The following is an 18,500-nucleotide window of genomic DNA, read 5'->3' as shown; positions in this document are numbered from 1 at the left end:
CTCTTCATAGATAAGAATAAATACTACGTTGTCTTTCTTTTTCCCTTTATATATTTTAACAATGTTTCAACAGCATTTAATTGTATGTACTTGAAATGTGTAGAAAGATACTTCTATTATATTTATTAGATACTAGCTTTCCGCCCGCGTGGAATTTTTCGGTTTTTTATATAACTTAAGACACTCAGCAATAATGTGGCTTTCTGTTGGTGAAAGAATTTTAAAATCGGTTCAGTAGATCCCGAGATTACCCCTTACAATTTATCAAATATACAAACACATAAACTTTACTTCTTTATAATAAAATATTCACGTAATCGTTTAACTGAAAAAAAAAACCTACACAAAATCCTACACTAAACTTTTACTAACTTTTTCAGACCATGGTCCACATTTTCAAAATTAAAAATACGAATAGTTTTACCTGGCTAACATTATTTTTTCCCTTCACGCTGCCTTCCATTATTTTCTCAAAATATTTAACAACCGCGTGGGTTTTACCGACTCCATTCGTTCCCTGTTCCCTGCCCACGGTTCCCTATATAACAGGCGCGTTCCCGACGCCTGCATTCAGTCTTTGGAGTCCAGGTACAGTGTCCATTCTTCCCGGAAGAAGTCCAGGTAAGTGGATATTTGTTACTGTGTGGAGATTAGACGTGTAAAGGCTCCATGAGAGAGATTTTTTTAGTATTTGACGATTTGTAAGCAGTATTTAATAGTCAACTCAAATGAAGAAGTTTTGACTTTTGACTTTGATTTTGGGGGATTTTTTTGATGTTGGGATAGTTTTTGATTTACAGTGGGCTAGTTGTGTTTGGAATGTGTAGAAGTGGGCTATGAGCCTACGTAACTTGTAAAGAATTTTAATTTGATGATAATATTGAGACGGAGAAGAAGAATAATTTTGACAAAAAAAGTCCCTTAAAATAATTTAAATTAATTCTGAAAACTCCCTATAAAAGTGTAGATTTTGCAGAATTATTATTCTCTTTCTTCATTAGGTACAAATAATAAAGTTTAATTAATGCAAAACAATTATTTTTACTATGCAACTTAAAGCTTTCAATCGTAGGTATTTTCTACAACATTTTCTCTATCTGCACTTGCTTATCTCCAAAACGGCTGGACTGATTTTGACAATAATTTCACTGAAAAAGTGTTATATCAAAAGAGATGCTTTTTTATTACCTATAGAAAAAGAATTAAAACCAGTGAAAGTGTAAGCAAAACCCATGGCATATCAAAATTAATCCGGGAAAAACCGCGATCTAAAACTAGTACTGATACTTAGTTTATTATACATGCTAATTTTATATTTTTACATGCACATTTTGTGTTGCATCTTGTATCGCATCACCACAACATGGGAGTTCCATTAAAACCACATAAAAATGCCCTGTCACCATACTTGTAAGTAGGGATAACATTTTATGTTAATAACGCCCGTATACACAAACGATGCTTGCCAAATCAAACGCACAGCGTTGAATAGAGCTCTGTGATTGGTTTGTGTGTCACCCTGTGTGTCCACGCGCATTGTGAGACCTCACAGTAATGTTTGTGAATACTAGTTATTCATACTTGTCTATTATTATAAAAGTTGAAGAGTTTGTTTGTTTGAACGCGCTTATCTCAGAAACTACTGGTCCGATTTGTAAAAATATTTTTATGTTGGATAGCCCATTTATCAAGGAAGGCTTTAGGCTACATAACAACAACACACAGCTAATAGGGGCAGATCAGTCAAGAAAAATGCTGCAAAAACGGGAAAATTATTATTCAAACTATGTATTTTCACGCGTACAAAGTCGCGGGCACACTAGTTTCTGATATGTGTTATTTTTAAGTTTTTTTTTTTAATATATGACTAACTAATAATCCCGTTAACCCCTCGTGGTAAGCCATATAAGCTTGTGTTACGAGTGGGCTCACCACAATAGTCAAGCGGCGGCGGGGATCGAACCCGCGTTCCTCGGATCTCGAGTCGGCCAGTCCGACACCTTCACCGCGCTATCGTCGCTTAGTAATCAAATTAATTGATAAATCTAACTAATTGTTGTCACTAAGCTAGATTAAGATATCGTAAAGGTCATGTCTATTTTGAATCAGCGTCAAATAATTGTGACACCCAAAGTAGCCAAAAAGTACGCAACAGGTCGAATCTTTGTTACAATTGAATTACGGTTGTGTTCTCAACATTTCTTACGTTTTAATATTTTTTTCCGTAGTCAACTAGTTAGTTAGGTTACAGTTTTTAAAGGAACCTATGAGCACACACGACCACGTTTTTTTAAAGTTTTTCTCAAATTGTTCATTCTTCGCCACTTCTTCTCAGCACCAGCCCATATGTTGTCCCGAAGTGGTGGTAGGGCATAAAGGGACGTGTAGCGCCCTGGATGTACTGAATAAACTATTTAAATTGATTTGAGAGGATTCAAATTCTCTAGCACAGTTAAAATGGCCGAATCATGCCTGAGACCAGTGTTGCAGTTAAAATCTCAGATAGGCTAATAATCGGTCGTTAATAAAACATGCGCTCCCAAGCCTTTGATAAGGCATTCTATTGTACTGTAATGAAGTCCATTGGGACGAATTTGGGGGTATACAGGGTGTTACTTTGCATTCTTGCCATATTTACAGAGGTAACTATATTACTGATACTGAACACAAATCCGTTAAAAAATAATGCCCGAAAATTTTGATTTTTAATTTTGAATATTTTATTTTATCGACAATCTGTTAAACACATCACTAACTATCGTAACGCATGCACATCACTTATGTTAGCGATGGCGATGGAGACTTTTTTACTTTTTATTGTATTTTTAAATATCTATTGCAATCTATTGTCTTTAAAATGTCTTTTTGACATTTTTGTAAAAAACTGAGAAATCCATCAATCACAAATCACGTTATAAATAATACAAAAATGACTGAAGTGTATTCAAACAACGAATAATTTAATCAAAATGGTGCTTGGAGTGTCTGCAAGACGTCTTAAACGAAATGCTTGATGACGTACCCTTAGCGTTACACCAAATGCTCTACTACCAGCAGGATGGTGCTCCCCCACAATAAGGACGTCAAGTGCGCGAATAATACGTTTGGTGAACAGTGGATTGGACGATGATCAAACGAACTTACCAAGTGAAGTTCGATCTAAATTATCCTGTTTTCGCCGAAGAGATTTAAGGTCCCTCCCAACCCGAAGATTTCTATATCTTCTTCCCTGGAGGTAAACGTCAATGTCATCTCTTCTCTAAATATAATGAGACCGCTCGGACACCGAGCCCACAGCGTGGTAGGGGTGGGGTTGCCCGCTCTTTTGTTTTTTAATACTACTACGCTGAATATTGTGTGCGGATTGGGTTGTCGTACAGGGGTACTACTACATGGTAAAATAAATCTCTTCGGCGAAAACAGGATAATTTAGATCGAACTTCACTTGGTAAGTTCGTTTGATCATTCAATTGGTCCCTACTTTTATCTCTGTGAATATGGCAAGAATGCAAAGTAACACGGTGTATAGCACAACTAGCGCCCGCCCGCGACTTCGTACACGTGGATCCCGTTTTACCTCCTCGGGGGTGGAATTTCGTAAAATCCGTTCTTAGCGAATGTCTGTCACCCTATAAGGAACCTACCTGCCAAATTTCATGTTTGTAGGCGTTTTAGTATCTGAGATTTAGTGGTTAATCAGTGAGTGGTATTTCGCTATTTATTGTATAGACTAGCGGCCGCCCTCGACTTCGTACGCGTGGATCCCGTTTTACCCCCTTAGGAGTTGAATTTTGCAAAATCCCGTCTTAGTGAGCACCTACGTTCTAAAAGGAACCCCCATGCAAAATTTGAGACTCCTAGCACTTGTAGTTTCTGAGATTTCGTGATGAGTGAGTCAGTCAATCAGTGACCTTTCGCTTTTATAGATTGTAGATTACTTAGTAGGGAAGTAGGAATATCTCTACATATTATTTTGTAATCAATTTCACCAACAGAAATATAATACGACTAGCTTTCCGCCCGCGGCTTAGCCCGCGTAGAATTTTGTCTGTGACAGAAAAACTTTATCGCGCGCGTCCCTGTTTCAAAAACCGGGATAAAAACTATCCTATGTTCTTTCCCGGGACTCAAACTATCACTATGCCAAATTTCATCAAAATCGGTTGCGAGGTTTAAGCGGGAAAGCGTAACAGACAGACAGACAGAGTTACTTTCGCATTTATAATATTAGTTGGGATTGCATAATAAGAAAAATAAATAGTGTACAATGAATAATATTTTTTACTTCCAATTACATCGCGAACCTCACGTTGCAATCAAGTTTTTAATGGAAAATATACATTGAAACACAATTATTGTTGCGTTTGTTCTCTTTCGTTTAAAATCAAACCGCAATATCTTCAGGCAACTCATTTGCCATGAAATAGTTTGGTATCAGTAGGGCCTCTGTAAAAAAGAAACTCTCATTTTAAAATATGTACTTACTTCAAATGTTTTCAGCTAAATTTCGTCCTTTTCTGGACCAAAGATTTCCACAACGGCCAGTCCTGCCCTCATCCAGGTGCTTCCCGCGACCTTTACCAGATCGTCAGTTCACCTAGTGGGAGGCCTGTCCACGCTACGTCTTCCGGCCCGTGGTCGCCACCAGTAGCGGCGTAAGGGGGGGGCGGTGGGGGCGGTCCGCCCCGGGTGCCAAGCATCAGGGGGTGACACAAGTCGCGCAGATTAGTACTCACTGGCGCATCTGCATGGCGAATCTGCGGTCTATGTCATGGATGGGGGGGGGGGGATTGTCTTTTAATCTTTGAATGGGCAAAATCCTGGGGGGTACCAGGGGGTGCCTTAGGGCTTATGACTGGGGGGAGGGGGGTGACCGCCCCGGGTGCCAACCCATGCTACGCCGCCACTGGTCGCCACTCGAGAACGTTTCTGCCCCAGCGGCCATCAGCTCTGCGAGCTAAGTGCCCTGCCCGCTGCCACTTGATTTTAGCAATGCTGCGGGCTATGTCGGTTATTTTGGTTCTCCTACGAATTTAACATTATTTTATTTCTCTCTCTCTCGTTTTAAATAGACTTTTTAAATAAGTGTGTTAAGCGGAAAAGTGAAGCATGTGGCAGTTTTTTTTTAATAATGGTGGATTATTTCTTTTTCGCGCGATTCCTACACTGTTAAACCACACGACGCCATGTTAAAAAAAAAATACCAACCGATTTGAGAACTTCCTTTTGTTGAAGTCGGTTAAAAAATAAGTGCACCTTCTTCGTCTATTGTCCATTATAACACAATACACAATGAGTATTTCACTAACATTTCTAGTTATTTTTTCTGGTTTTTCAATTAAAAATAAAGCTTATCTTCGATATTACCACAGCCTGGAAGACTTTCTTTGGCAAATAGCAATTCGCGTAGATAAACCTGCAGCCAAAACTTACCTAGATTATAAAGTACTAGCGGCCGCCCGCGACTTCGTACGCGTTTATCCCGTTTTACCCCCTTAGGGGTGGAGTTTCGTAAAATCCTTTCTTAGCGGATGCCTACGTCATAACATCTACCTGCATGTCAAATTTCAGCCCGATCCGTCCAGTGGTTTGGGCTGTGCGTTGATAGATCACTATGTCAGTCAGTCACATTTGAGTTATATTATATTTAGAATTTCCCGCGGCTTCACCCGCGTGAAATTTAGTTTGTCACATATCGTCATAATTTATAGCCTATATGTTATTCTGGGTTATAAACAATAATACTGTAAAGTTTCATTAAAATCCGTTCAGTAGTTTTTGCGTGAAAGAGTAACAAACATCCAGATATCCACACAAACTTTCGCATTTATAATATTAGTAGGAAGATTTATAGGAAAAAACGGATTTTTCGTTAAACTGAACCAGTAAAAATAGGATCCTGTTTAATTCCAAGTAATTGTTTAGTAACCGTGTTCCCCATTAGTAACCTAACTTCCTGCATGGTACGTTTTTTGCAATACCGCAAAATCGGGATAGTCAGATATCCTGTAATGCAGGATTCCACAAAACTGGAGTGCCATAAGGAAGGGCCCTTACGACTTGTTTACTTGTCATAATATTTAGTATTACCGTAATAAGATAGTATTGCGTGGCTCGCCTTGTCATAAATTTTATTACAGGCTGTAATACAACAATTGCCATAATGTAGATGTAATAGCAATTTGGGTGTAATACTTGTAATAACGCGGTGTTTGCAGAAGTAGGTGTGGCACTGATCTTATAATAGGCTAGAAGTCATCATTATTTTAGCCACAGGACGTCCACTGGTACATAGGCCTCCCCCAATGATTTTCACATCTCCTGCATCCAGCGCCTTCCTGCTACCTTTATGAGGTCGTCGGTTCACCTTGTGGGTGGACGTCCTACGCTGCGTTTTCCGGTACGGCCTCCACTCCAGAACCTTGCTGCCAGGAAAATTGAAGCTAGTGAAAACTAATTTCACAGGCTATAAATTAGAAATTGTGTCGCAATATGAACGTAACAATTTTAGGAAGTAACCCACAGGAATACATCGTTCAACCAGTTTCCTATAGGTATTTGTTTATTTAAATTACCACAGTGTTAATTATAAAACTAAGCTTTCTTATGTTTACATACGTAAAGTTCAATCAAGTAGGTCTGATCAAATTACCGAAAAAAGCTCTCAAACCCATTCGTTTTTATCGGATCGATCTAAAATCACCGATTTGCATGGAAATGGAGATAATATTATTACAAAAAAATGGAAAATCATTATACTTACAGAAGCGTTTGCAATTAGGGAGAAAGTCTCACAAACAGCTGTTTTCATAAAAAATACAAATTACGGGACTATTCCCACCTCTCGCTCTCACCGCTGCAACTCCTGTGTAGCCAGGATCTACAGTTTGACCGCCAATAATCCAACCAGTGAAGGTCAAGTTTGTCCCGGGGGAAAGTTAAACTGTCATTGGACCCGCAACGAAATTAATCAGAAGAACATAGGAGGAGTTTCGAAGGGTCTACTGCTTGACAGCAAGCAAGAGCAGTTTAAACTCTTTAAGTTAAGGGCATCATCATCAGGTCATTTTGTCTCCAATTCAGGATCACGACTCTCTAATTTACCAGAGGCAAATTGAGGATTTGGCCTACACCGCCTCTGTGGTCTAGTGGTTAGACCACCTGCTTCAGACACAGAGATCCCGGGTTCGATTCCCAGTGGGGGCAGAATTTTCTGTTTGGTTTGGTTGGTGGTAGGGCTTGTTCCAAGTCCGCCTGGCTCGCTACCACCATCTTACCTAAGTCTGTCGCCATAACAACAATGTTAACAGCATTGTTGTGTTCCGGCAGTTAGAGGTGAGATAGCCAGTTCCTCTGTGGTTGAGGATTCCGGGTGAAGTTCGCTTCCACCTTCGGCCTGATCATCACTTACCATCAGGTGAGATACAGGCCAAGAGCTTCCTCGTTGTGGATAAAAAAAAAACACTCCCCACGCTGCTGGCCAGACGGGATAGGACTGTCTTGGTGCAAGTTTCTTGCGCTGCTTCTTCAAGCATTGGCCTCATTATAGTCCCAAAGCAATGATATTGAAGTAATATTATGACGTTTAAAGCGCTTTACAAAACCTGAATAGCAGAAAAAAAATACTTTCACGACTTTTTTATGTCTGTACAGAAAACTCTTTGGAAACTCAGTTATTTACACAATTACCCGAACTGTAGGACAGAACTCTACTAATTGATCGAAAGGACAAACTCGTAACGCATTTAACTGGCAGTTTATTTAGCAGGTGGATAGCAATCAACGGAGTTAAGTTAGTTAAACAATATTAGCGCTTAACTTTTGAGTTTAATTTGCCGTCTGCCAATTTGGTAGCTGCTATTTGAAGACTTGTAACGTCTAGGTACTTTAGTTTCTTGATTTTTATATATTTATTGGCACGTGACCTTACAAAATCAAAATCAAAAATATTTATTCAGTTTAGACCACAAGTGGCACTTATGAACGTCAAATATAGTAAATATAAAAAAAAGGTAGCCCTTATGGGGCACTTTACATGTCTCCTTATCTTTTGGGCCCTACCAGCGCTTCGAGACAAACAATAATATGGCAAGTGCTGAGAAGAAACGCCGGAACAAACACAATATTACAGATGGTAAAAATAAATTAGTATCTTATTGAACACCACTTATTAATAAAAAGTTACAGCTAGGAAGAACCCTGGATTAAACGACATTTCCATACTAAATGACAATTTAAGAGTTTAAGGTTTAACTAGGGTGTAGTAACTCTTCTTATTATGGGGAAAATGGCTTGTTTCCTACAAGCCATTTTTATTTATTTAAATAACTTGAAAAATAAATCCTTTGTTCGATTCCCACCTGACAATTCGCTTTTTTTAAGTCAATATAGGTTGAGGAGATGCGACTCTTTAACGCTAGAAAATGTAAAATTAATATTTATAATCGCAATTTTTTTCATAATACCAATGCTTAAATTGAATGATTTATTAATGTTTTAATGAAGTCAACCGAAAACCGATAAAATGAATCAATCTACACTTTATGAGTTTTGAGTATTGTTTGTAGGGGATTTTATCAAAGCATTTAAAATTGTGCCTTCACTTCGTTTCAGCCAAAAAAAAAGAAGTGTGTATTAAATTGTACACTATTGACAACAAATTAAGGCTGGGTTGCACCATCTGACTTTAACTTTAACAAACGTCAAGTCTGTCAAACTCCCCACAAAAACACCGGTTATGGTTAGGTATAGTTACGGTTAAAGTTAGATGGAACAACTCAGCCTAAATTTCCAGTCCTAAAATAAAATGTTTTAAAGAAATACCTACTTACTGAAGTGAAAGTTTAAAAACACGTACGGGTTTTTGATAAAATATAAATTAACCTACTTCCTCTTTCGTCGGAACTTAAAATAGCCTGAAAATGAAAGCTCCTGGTTATTTGTGAACATTTCTTGAATTTCAGAGGCTGAATAATATTTATTTTATTCTTCAGGCATATTCCCATAATAAAGCCGACCGCTGTGCTCAGCGGGGCTCCGAAATATGAGCGTCGTAATAAGAAATTAATCTTGGTATTGAGTGTTTTATTGTCGTCGGGCTTTGTGACTTGGTTTAATAAATTAATTAAATTATAGTTTAAAATAGGATTTGCCACACTGAATGCGGTCTGTGGACAAGTCGAAGTGAACGCAGTACGCATCATGTACAATATTGTCGGTTTCTACAAATTTTGTCATTTCAGCCGTAGGACGTCCACTGCTGAACATAGGCCTCCCCCAATGACTTTCATATTGACCGGTTGTGGTAGCGGCCTGCATCCAGCGCTTTCCTACTACATTTAAGATGTCGTCGGTCCACCTTGTAGGTAGTCCTACGCTGCATTTTCCGGTACGCGGCCTCCACTCCAGAACCTTGCTGCCCCTTCGGCCGTCAGTTCTCATAAAATTATTTCATTTTTTTTCAGGTCGGCCATCTTTGCTCAGCAGCTGTCAGTTTTCCCGCCATGGCGCCCGTTTCCCGCGTTTACGTGCTGTTCGCCGTGTTCGTTATTTTGGTGGACTGCTGCTATTCGGCCACGGTATGTTTTTCATTGTATAAATTGGTAAAAAAAAATATTTTCAACAGGTAACTTTCTTTCCAGGCTGGCATAATATTATAATTTTAATTAACTAATCAATACCATCTAAAAACATAACCCTCCTTCTGACGCAGTCGGATAAAAAGATTTGAACAGGTTCCATCTAAAAAAGTTGGTCTAGAAACTAAAATAAAACTTGGGGGCCACTTTATTATAAAAACTTTCAACATAACGAAGTTTGTAATGATTTAATTAGGGTATGTTATTTTAGCACAACATTCATTTGTGAAGAGAAATTTGCAGTCCTTTACTACGAAAAAATTAAAAATGGTCCATGCGAATAGGTTATACCTAATTGAAACATTTTCGTTTCACGTTTAAATAATTTAGTGTTAGCCTGTTCGTTTTCTGTCGTAATTTATTTAAGTATGTTTTTGAGTCAAATGTCGTTTCATTCAATCGAATGCTGTCCAATGCTGGACAAAGGCAGGGATTTTCACAACGACCGATCCTGTGCAGCCCGCATCCAGATGGTTCCCGGTTCCCGCGACCGTTACCAGATCGTCGGTCCACCGAGTGGGAAAGCCTGAACACTCTCGCCTTGATGAAACCCAGATCTTAGTGTTCGGGAAAATTTCAGTAACTTATGAGGTTATCTTTAAAACTGCAATCTACAACCCATCTGTCAAGCGTGGAGATTATGGCGAAACCCTCCACTAAAGTGTAGGAGGCGCATAGTCCAGCAATGGACTACAAAGGGTTGTTGATGATGATGATGACGATTGATGAGGTATTTGTCTTGTCTTCAGATCCCGAGGTCCTTCGACCCTCGGCTCTCGGAGGAAATGGTGATGACGCCCAAGAAGAGACCCTTCTGCAATGCTTTCACAGGTAAGGTATTCTGTTTCACATTTAAAGAATGAACTATGGGTCGAATTCTTTTTATTTTTATTTCTTTTCGTAAGGACGTTGAAGTCTTTATTAAACTACAAACGCAAACTTAACGAATAAAGAAAAAACTTATTGATAACTCAAAAATAAAAGCGTGTCCGCGCGAGGCAAGGAATGCTGGCTGCATTTCCTCGCTGGATAACAATATAAATAGCAATAGCAATGGGATGCTTACCGATTTTCATGAAATGGTCAAAGTCAAAGTCAAAATTTCTTTATTTGTTTGGACTAATAAATAGTTCTTACAAATCGTCATTTTGCTCTTAAGCAGCCTCTACATGTCTCATAATCTTTTTGCCCTACCAGCGCTTCGAGACCAACATTTGGCAAGTGCTGAGAAGAAGCGCCGCAACAAACTCAGTCACCACTGTCTGCCGGTTAATATAAATAAATAGAAATAGTAGTAGTAGGTACATTCGATTCAGGAGCAGTTCACTGAATTTACCATGCATTCTTGTATGGTGTATCTTATAAGAATGGGTATACAAGATTGCGTGGTATATTAAACAAGGTAGTGACGTGCTAATATCTAGACTTACATATTAAGATACTAGTAGAAATGACTCGCATACATAAATTTGAATAACTTGGATTGACCAGTCCCCGAAAGCAGCGCCTGTTCACAGACATGACGAGTGAACCAGCCATCGCTTCACTCGACCATATTAGAGGGAATGTAACGACCTGCCTCACTACGCCACCACCCCAGAGACATTTTAGTGAGAATGACAATTCCAAGTTATCTCTTTAAAATAAAAAACTAATAATAAAGCTAAGTAACAGTCCAGATTGAGAAGCATGACACTATAACATTTGAGAAATTATTATGAGTTTATACATTACTTTTCATTTTAATTCTTTTTAGTGCGAGCATGAGAGGACCATAATCCTACTCCCAGGATGACTTATCATTAAGAAAATCTAAATGACGACTTTCTCCATAGATTTGGAACATAGTTCAAATGTGCCATTGGGTGGTAGGTCGATCTACCGTCGACTGTACCTAGATAATTACTTTGGAAAAAGAAACTTATATGTATTGGGGATTATTGTTGCTTGTGCAACGCTGTGACAGACAAATGTTTAAATATCGCCTACCTTTAGGGAAGAGATGTTTTCACCATGAGCATGGTACATCATGATGATAAAGAAAGAAAGAACATTTATTTGGTTCGTAACATAAAATAACGCACGAGAGCTTATTATAATAAAAATATAAATAGTGACGTAAAGTTGAAAAGTGCGTAAATTATACGTTGAAATTTACAGAACTAATATACATTTTTGTCTAATTCCAGGATGTGGTCGCAAGCGATCCCAGGGTGCACCAGGCATGCCGGTCCAAGAGCTGATGAGGCAGCGACAGGTAAGTCACAAAATTAAACTTTTTGTCATGGGCGGGCGTAACCAGCTTCTGGCCTGGTAAAATCATACCTAGCTTCTGGCATAGGCGGGGGGCTAGTCACATTTTTTCAGGTCTGATTGTTTGACTTACCTCCTTCAAAGAGACACTGCTCTCTGAGATTTTCAGGAGGGACAACTCTCAATATTAATAAATCTATTGAGGAACAACATATTATTTAAAAGCGCTTTTTTAAAGCCTATTTGCAAAAATAAATGAATTTTATGAATTTTTATTTTATCATTATTTCTGTTCCCAGTTTGTAGACGACGACGCCCTAAATTCATTCCTGGACTCCGAAAACGCCATTGAAGAACTCTCCCGCCAAATCCTGTCCGAAGCCAAACTCTGGGAAGCGATCCAGGAGGCCAGCGCCGAAATCGCTCGACGAAAGCAGAAGGAAATCAACTACAACCAATAAATACCGCTGTATTAAAAAATTACACCACTGGCTAAATATCTAGATGGCCGTAGCGTTTAGCTCAAGTTTTTAAATAATCTCTAAAAGGCTGTACGGTTGTATTTCTTTGTTGTTATTTTTGTTGGACCTCAACATGTTTGACAGTTTATTCCTTCGTCGTTATTAAAGTACCGGACCTCAAGCCGTAAAAATTTAAAAAGTTTTTAAACAACTGTCAAAAAGCGCGCCAACGTTTGACGTTTGCGTTTCTTTCTACGTAATCTAACAGAAAATTAATTTATTCAAATTCAAACTCATGTTTAATGTAAGGAAGTTGTTTTGTTTTTAATCTTAATTAAGTCTAGGGGGTGACATAGGTTACTTGTATAGGTAGATGATTATTTACATAGTTTTTAAGTTCCTTGTTACTGGCTAATAAAACATTATAGCATTTTTATAAAAACTTAAATGATCTCTGTCTGTATTAGAAAACTATTTTTTTTTTCAAGTCACTCATAAGCCTCTCGTGTATATTATTATATACGTTCTTGCATATTATTCGATAGTTCGATTTCTCGCCCAAATGCAATATTTACTGGATTTTTTTTACTTAAGCACACCCAAAGAGCTGTATTTGTCCTTAATTCTAGTTTTTAGTGTAAGGATATTATTATAAATGTTTCAAACGTGAAAATAAAAGAGTTTCACATGGATACCAAAGTTTTATTTCATATTTAATAAATTTTACTTAATTTTTAAAATTCGTATCTTAATTTGTTGAGATTTTGTATCGTGTCCAGCCAACATCGACACAAAATAAAAAATAGACACATTTAGGAACATCAGCTTGCGGATTTTTTGGAAAATGACCAAAGAAAATTTCAAAAGTACATTTTCAGTTTGAGTTAGTTATTACAAAAAATGCCCATGATAGTTGTCAGTCTCGGCTAGTTTACATAATTATGGTATCGGTAGCCTTATAAATTAATTTATTATTAATCTAATATTGTACTTAAAAGCTAGCTTTGCTATAATTTAGTAAAAATATACTCAGGTGACTCTCATTCTTAAAAAATTGACGGTCAAAATGCTCTATCTTCAGCAATTTACTGGCCAAAAAGACCATTTTTTATATAAAAAAAAAGTTTTGACAACTTTTTTACATGAAGGTTTTATTTTTCACTTCATAGTTAATCTGTGAAAATAATATGGTGGCTAAACACCAGACGGGCAATCCAAACTTTTTTTAAAGGTATATTGCTGGCCATAGAGACATTTTGAAATGGTATTGCAGCCTTTAAAAATTTAAAACTTAAGCATCATACACGATCTGCATGTGGTTGTCGACCGCATCTTCGAAGGGGTAAGGTTTGAAATCGTTTGACAGGCTGGCGTACCAAGGCTCGGGTAGGCTCTTGACCAAATATACCGGCATTTTATCCACTTGATTCTCTTTCATCTCTTGAGGGTTGGGATACCAGAACTGCGAAACAAAAATTAAATTTAATAAGGGCCCCACTAGGTGGACTGACGATCTGGTGAAGGTAGCAGGAAGTATTGGATGCAGACAGCGCAGGACCGGTCATTGTGGAAATCCTTGGGGTAAGCCTTTGTCCAGCAGTGGACGTCATTTGGCTGAAACGAACGGGCCGATTCCCATCTCTCGTTCACACCGCTGCAACTCCTGTGCAGCCAGGATCTACAGCTTGACCGCCAATAACCCAACCATTGACGGCAAGTTTTGTTCTTGAAAGTTAACTGACAGTGAACCTGCAACGACCTAACTCGTCCCATGGACGTCGTTAGATGTGACTGACAAAACAATATGCGAATTTTTAGGCCTCCCCAACCCGTCTGGCCAGCGTGGGGAGTGTAGGCCTATTCCTCCATTCGCGAGAGTGGAGAGAGACTAATGACCTGATGATGGTGACAAAAAATATGTTCAAAACTCAACAATCTCACACTATCAGTACGTTACCTCTTGTTCTGTTCAACGACAGTTTAGCTTTTCCCGGGACAAACTTGGCCTTCACTGGTTGGCTTTTAATGGCGGTCAAGGTGGCTACACAGGAGTTGCAGCGGTAAGAACGAGAGGTGGGAATAGTCCCGTCTTCTTCTGCGCGTACCTAATAGGTACTTTAAACCTGCTTACACGACCGTATCACAAAACAAACTGGATGATTCGACTAACTCTCACCTTCAGTAGCGGCGTAGGGGGGGGGGGGGGGGGCGGTGGGGGCGGTCCGCCCCGGGTGCCAAGCATCAGGGGGTGACAAAGTCGCGCAGATTAGTACTCACTGACGCATCTGCATGGCAAGGACGGTCGTGATGTCATGACAGGGGGGGTGCCATTCTGGGGTGCCTCAGGCTATAATNCAGGGGGGGTGCCATTCTGGGGTGCCTCAGGCTATAATTTATATTATGACGGGGGGGGGGGGTGCCGCCCCGGGTGCCAACTTATGCTACGCCGCCACTGCTCACCTTAACGCCTTCAGGGCCGCGTTTCTTCCTCAGGTAGTTGAAGCAGCACGACCTGAAGTGCCTGGTGCCGCATGCTGACGCGCACTCACTCCCGCAGGAGTCGCAGGATATGCCAGCAGCCCACAGGGTGCTGCCTGGAAGGGATAAAAAAGCTCATAAAACGCATTTATTTATGCAAATAGGCTTTTAAAAAGCACTTTTACACGTCCCAGTATTAAACCCTACCACTTCTTCGGGACAATAAATGGGCCTGTGCTGAGAAGAAGCAGCGCAAGAAACTCAGTCACTATTATCAATCTCTTTTGAAAAGGTTTAATGCGTCTCGAAGTCACAAAAAGAAACTTTATAGGGGTTTTATCTGGTCTTATGCAAGTGTGGGTCAACTATGGATTGATAGCAATTGATAAATCCTTAAACTAATGATATTAGAACTGTAAGTAATTGTTACATAATACAAAATAGGTAGGAGATGATAAAACGATCATACTCAACATCAAATAAATCGCACCTTCCGCGACGCGAACTTTAAAGATTTTCTTCTGAAACAATCATGGTGCCCCAACAATATTGGTATTATTTGTAAGCCCAATAAATAAACTTAAAGAAAAACACATTTAATTTTTTTATAAACAATTAATAGGTACCATAAATGTGATTTGAAAAAAGGCCTCACTTGGGGCTCACCTCTGGGATCAATTAGACCAGTTTTTGTGGTTATAGAACCAAATAATGATCTTGTCCTTTTTAACAGATGGATAGTGATTAATCCCAATTTACCAGTTTTAAAGCCATAAAAGTTGGCTCAAGCGTAACTACCTATTTTTTGAAGAAGTGACGCTGGATCCTTCTAAAAACACATTTTTGGGATAAAAACCTTTCCTTTAATGAAGTGAAGGTTAGAACTAAGTAAGCTTTCAAATGCAACCAATGTTGGTGGGAAGTGGGGATGCATACTTTTGAGAAGTGCTTGTTGCGGGAAGTGCGATTTATTTGATGCCGAGTGTAGTTTAGATTCTAGACCATGCCACACATACAGATTCCCCCCATTCTTTACCTAAATTAATCAAGTACAATTTTAACTAGGTAACTAATTTACTAACACACAATCTATTGCCTAATAACAGATACCTACCATGCTAAGAACGCCTTAGAGAGAAAGACATTGACATAGGAAACAAAAAAAGGAAGTCGGAAGAGACAAGAACATGATAGATTTAGACGAAATCTAAAATAAATAAACACAAAAAGTTGCAACTAACGATTCAACATCACTAACATTTAAACAACTTTATTTAATTTGAACTCTGAGAAGGATACACAAACTTAACTTTTTCACTAAAGTAAACGTCCATCATAGTCCTTTTTTAAGGCAACCCACGCGGCCACGCTACTTGCGAATCCTAAGGATTCCGTACACAAAGGGTAAAAACGGAACCCTAATAAGTTGTCACCAGGTTGGACATCTCATAAAATTTTCACAGATGTCTATAAATACTAAAAACGAAATAAACTATTTAAAGTCGCCTCCCATACAACAATCGCGAGTCGCGATTTTTTGGCGTTTTTTCCTCGTTATTCAGCAACATGTAGACGATTGAAATAATATTCAGAGAATATTCAACATGATTATAATAACGATTCGTGGGTTGTCTATGGATCACACACCACAAATAAAAACTGGGTCACACGTCAGGCTCAAATTTAAATGAAAGTAATAAAAAGCTTGTAAAAAGAGGGTCACTCTGAAACTCCTTGGAGGGTAGTTGAAGAAAGCATGGTCGATCTTTTAATGGTTTTCATTTATTAATTATTGGACTTAAGTGTACAAAATTAAATCTGGTGTGCCTATTACTTAGTGAAAGGTCAATTTTACTGGCTCAAATTGAAAAGAGGACTATGTTTGGTCGTCAAGTTTAGTGTTACCTGATGGCTCAAAGTCTTCCGGGGCCGTAGCATCCTTTTTGTGTTTCCTAGAGTCCGCCTGGGACCATGTCGCTAACAAAAGGCAGTAAGTTTTTAATAAAAACTACATTAAATTCTATAAACTACATTAAAATTCTGTAATTACGTGCCTACGTATGGCAAAGACCGATGTTCATCTTCCAAATTACTAAGTTTTGATTTTTTTTAAATATAGTAAGTTTATGAAAAAGTAGGTTCATAATAATTTATGTTTCTACCCATAAAAAGATGAGAATAAAATTGTAATGGAGTGTACTTATTGTAACTTCAATTCGTAGAATTCTTACAATTAGTTTGTGATAATTTATTAAAAATACATTTCCCATCTTCTTTTTAAAATAATTTAATTTTAAAACTTACCAATCAGCATCAGTGAAACAATAGCTGCTATCTTCAACATCTTTAAAAAGTAAAACGTCAACTGTTCCCGCCAAAAGTCACAAGATGGCGGATGAGCAGCTGCTGACTGAATGGTGGATCTCCACGGTGTACCCCTTTTTATATCGGGTGGAGTTTGCTTACTTTATATGCGTGGGTGATCTCAAGGGGTGGAAAGACACTTGTAGCATTTTGCTTACATCTTTTTGTGATTTTCGAAAAATCTGTGCTAGCTTTTGAATAATATGCACATTTGTAGTTTCAGGGAACCCGTAATACAGATGATTTCTTTTATTCACGAAATGTCACAAGTTAGAATTTTGTTTAATTTCAGTTAACCTACTGATTAACTAACATAGAAAATCCGGGCCTTTTCAAAGCGAGAGTGAATAGGCACTTACAGGGCAGATATGTACCATCCTAGACTGCATCTCACTTAACACCAGGTGCAATTGCGGTCAAATACTTTGGTACCTGCCTTAGTATGCATAATAAACTTACATAATACCAAATATCATTGCAAAATACGCTTTTTGTCAACCACTAAGTCGTGACTAAGTAGTAGGTCGCGTACCGGATGACTATACCAGAGGTCCCGGGTTCGATTCTCAGTAGGATCTCTGTTCTGTTTGGTTGGTGGTGAGACTAGTTCTAAGTCTGCCTGGCTAGCTCCCACCATTTTATCTAAATCTGTCGCCATATTGTGTATTGACAGTTGGTGGTAAGATAGCCAGTTCCTCTGTAGTCGAGGATTCCGAGTGAAGCTCGCTTCCACCTGACCTGATCATCACTTTCCATCAGGTGAGATGCTGGCAAGTGTCCCCTTTTGGGTGACAGTAAAAAAATCGATTTACAGGTAGGTAGTACTAGGTCTTGTTGATGGGTGGGTAGAGCTAGCTATAATAAGCAAAATATTTTTGAAATTCAATTAAAATCAACTTTCTGGGGTAGGTCCCCTTTAGGAGCGGATCTTTGTTTTCATTAATTCGTTTATCTTCATCATCATTTCAGCCACAGGACGTCCACTGCTGAACATAGGCCTCCCCCAATGATTTCCACATCGCCCGGTTGGTAGTGGCCTTCATCCAGCGCCTTCTTGCTACCTCTATGTGGTTGGTCGTCGGTCCACCTTGTGGGTGGGTGTCACACACTGCACTTGCCGGTAACATAGCTCCATTCCAGAACCTTGCTGCCCCATCGGCCGTCAGTTCTGCGCACTATGTGCCCTGCCCATTGCCACTTCTGCAGCTTGCTAATCCGTCGGGCTATATCAGTCCTTAAAGTATGAGCCCGGGCGGTGGTATGGTGATTTATATTGAAACATTTTAATATGATTTATCTTTTAATA

The 18,500-nt window shown here is 38.8% G+C and overlaps 2 protein-coding genes across 3 annotated transcripts; one reads left to right on the top strand and one right to left on the bottom strand.

Moving 5' to 3' along the window:
- Positions 1 to 588: 588 nt before the first annotated feature.
- CCAP (crustacean cardioactive peptide) lies at positions 589 to 12,803 on the top strand. The gene is made up of 5 exons (XM_028318840.1): positions 589 to 621; positions 9,465 to 9,578; positions 10,388 to 10,469; positions 11,828 to 11,895; positions 12,191 to 12,803. Exons 2-5 carry the CDS (start codon positions 9,504 to 9,506, stop codon positions 12,350 to 12,352), a joined length of 387 nt encoding a protein of 128 aa, XP_028174641.1. The 5' UTR covers positions 589 to 621; positions 9,465 to 9,503; the 3' UTR covers positions 12,353 to 12,803.
- Positions 12,804 to 13,173: 370 nt separating this feature from the next.
- Positions 13,174 to 17,223, bottom strand: Trissin (trissin). 2 transcript variants are annotated; one of them, XM_028318842.1, is made up of 4 exons: positions 17,135 to 17,223; positions 16,736 to 16,807; positions 14,813 to 14,946; positions 13,174 to 13,814 (listed from the first exon to the last, which is right to left on the bottom strand). In XM_028318842.1, the coding sequence occupies exons 1-4, from the start codon at positions 17,172 to 17,174 to the stop codon at positions 13,644 to 13,646; spliced, it is 417 nt and encodes a 138-aa protein (XP_028174643.1). In that variant the 5' UTR covers positions 17,175 to 17,223; the 3' UTR covers positions 13,174 to 13,643. The 2 variants fall into 2 exon arrangements, with proteins under 2 accessions (XP_028174643.1, XP_028174646.1); XM_028318845.1 differs by lacking the exon at positions 16,736 to 16,807.
- Between the last annotated feature and the right edge of the window lie 1,277 nt (positions 17,224 to 18,500).

The sequence above is a fragment of the Ostrinia furnacalis genome, unplaced genomic scaffold, assembly GCF_004193835.3.
Source record: "Ostrinia furnacalis isolate ACB-3 unplaced genomic scaffold, ASM419383v2 OfSCF7014, whole genome shotgun sequence".
Classification (NCBI taxonomy): domain Eukaryota; kingdom Metazoa; phylum Arthropoda; class Insecta; order Lepidoptera; family Crambidae; genus Ostrinia; species Ostrinia furnacalis.
Note: the sequence above shows the minus strand (reverse complement) of the source record. Positions and strands in the feature narration are given on the sequence as shown.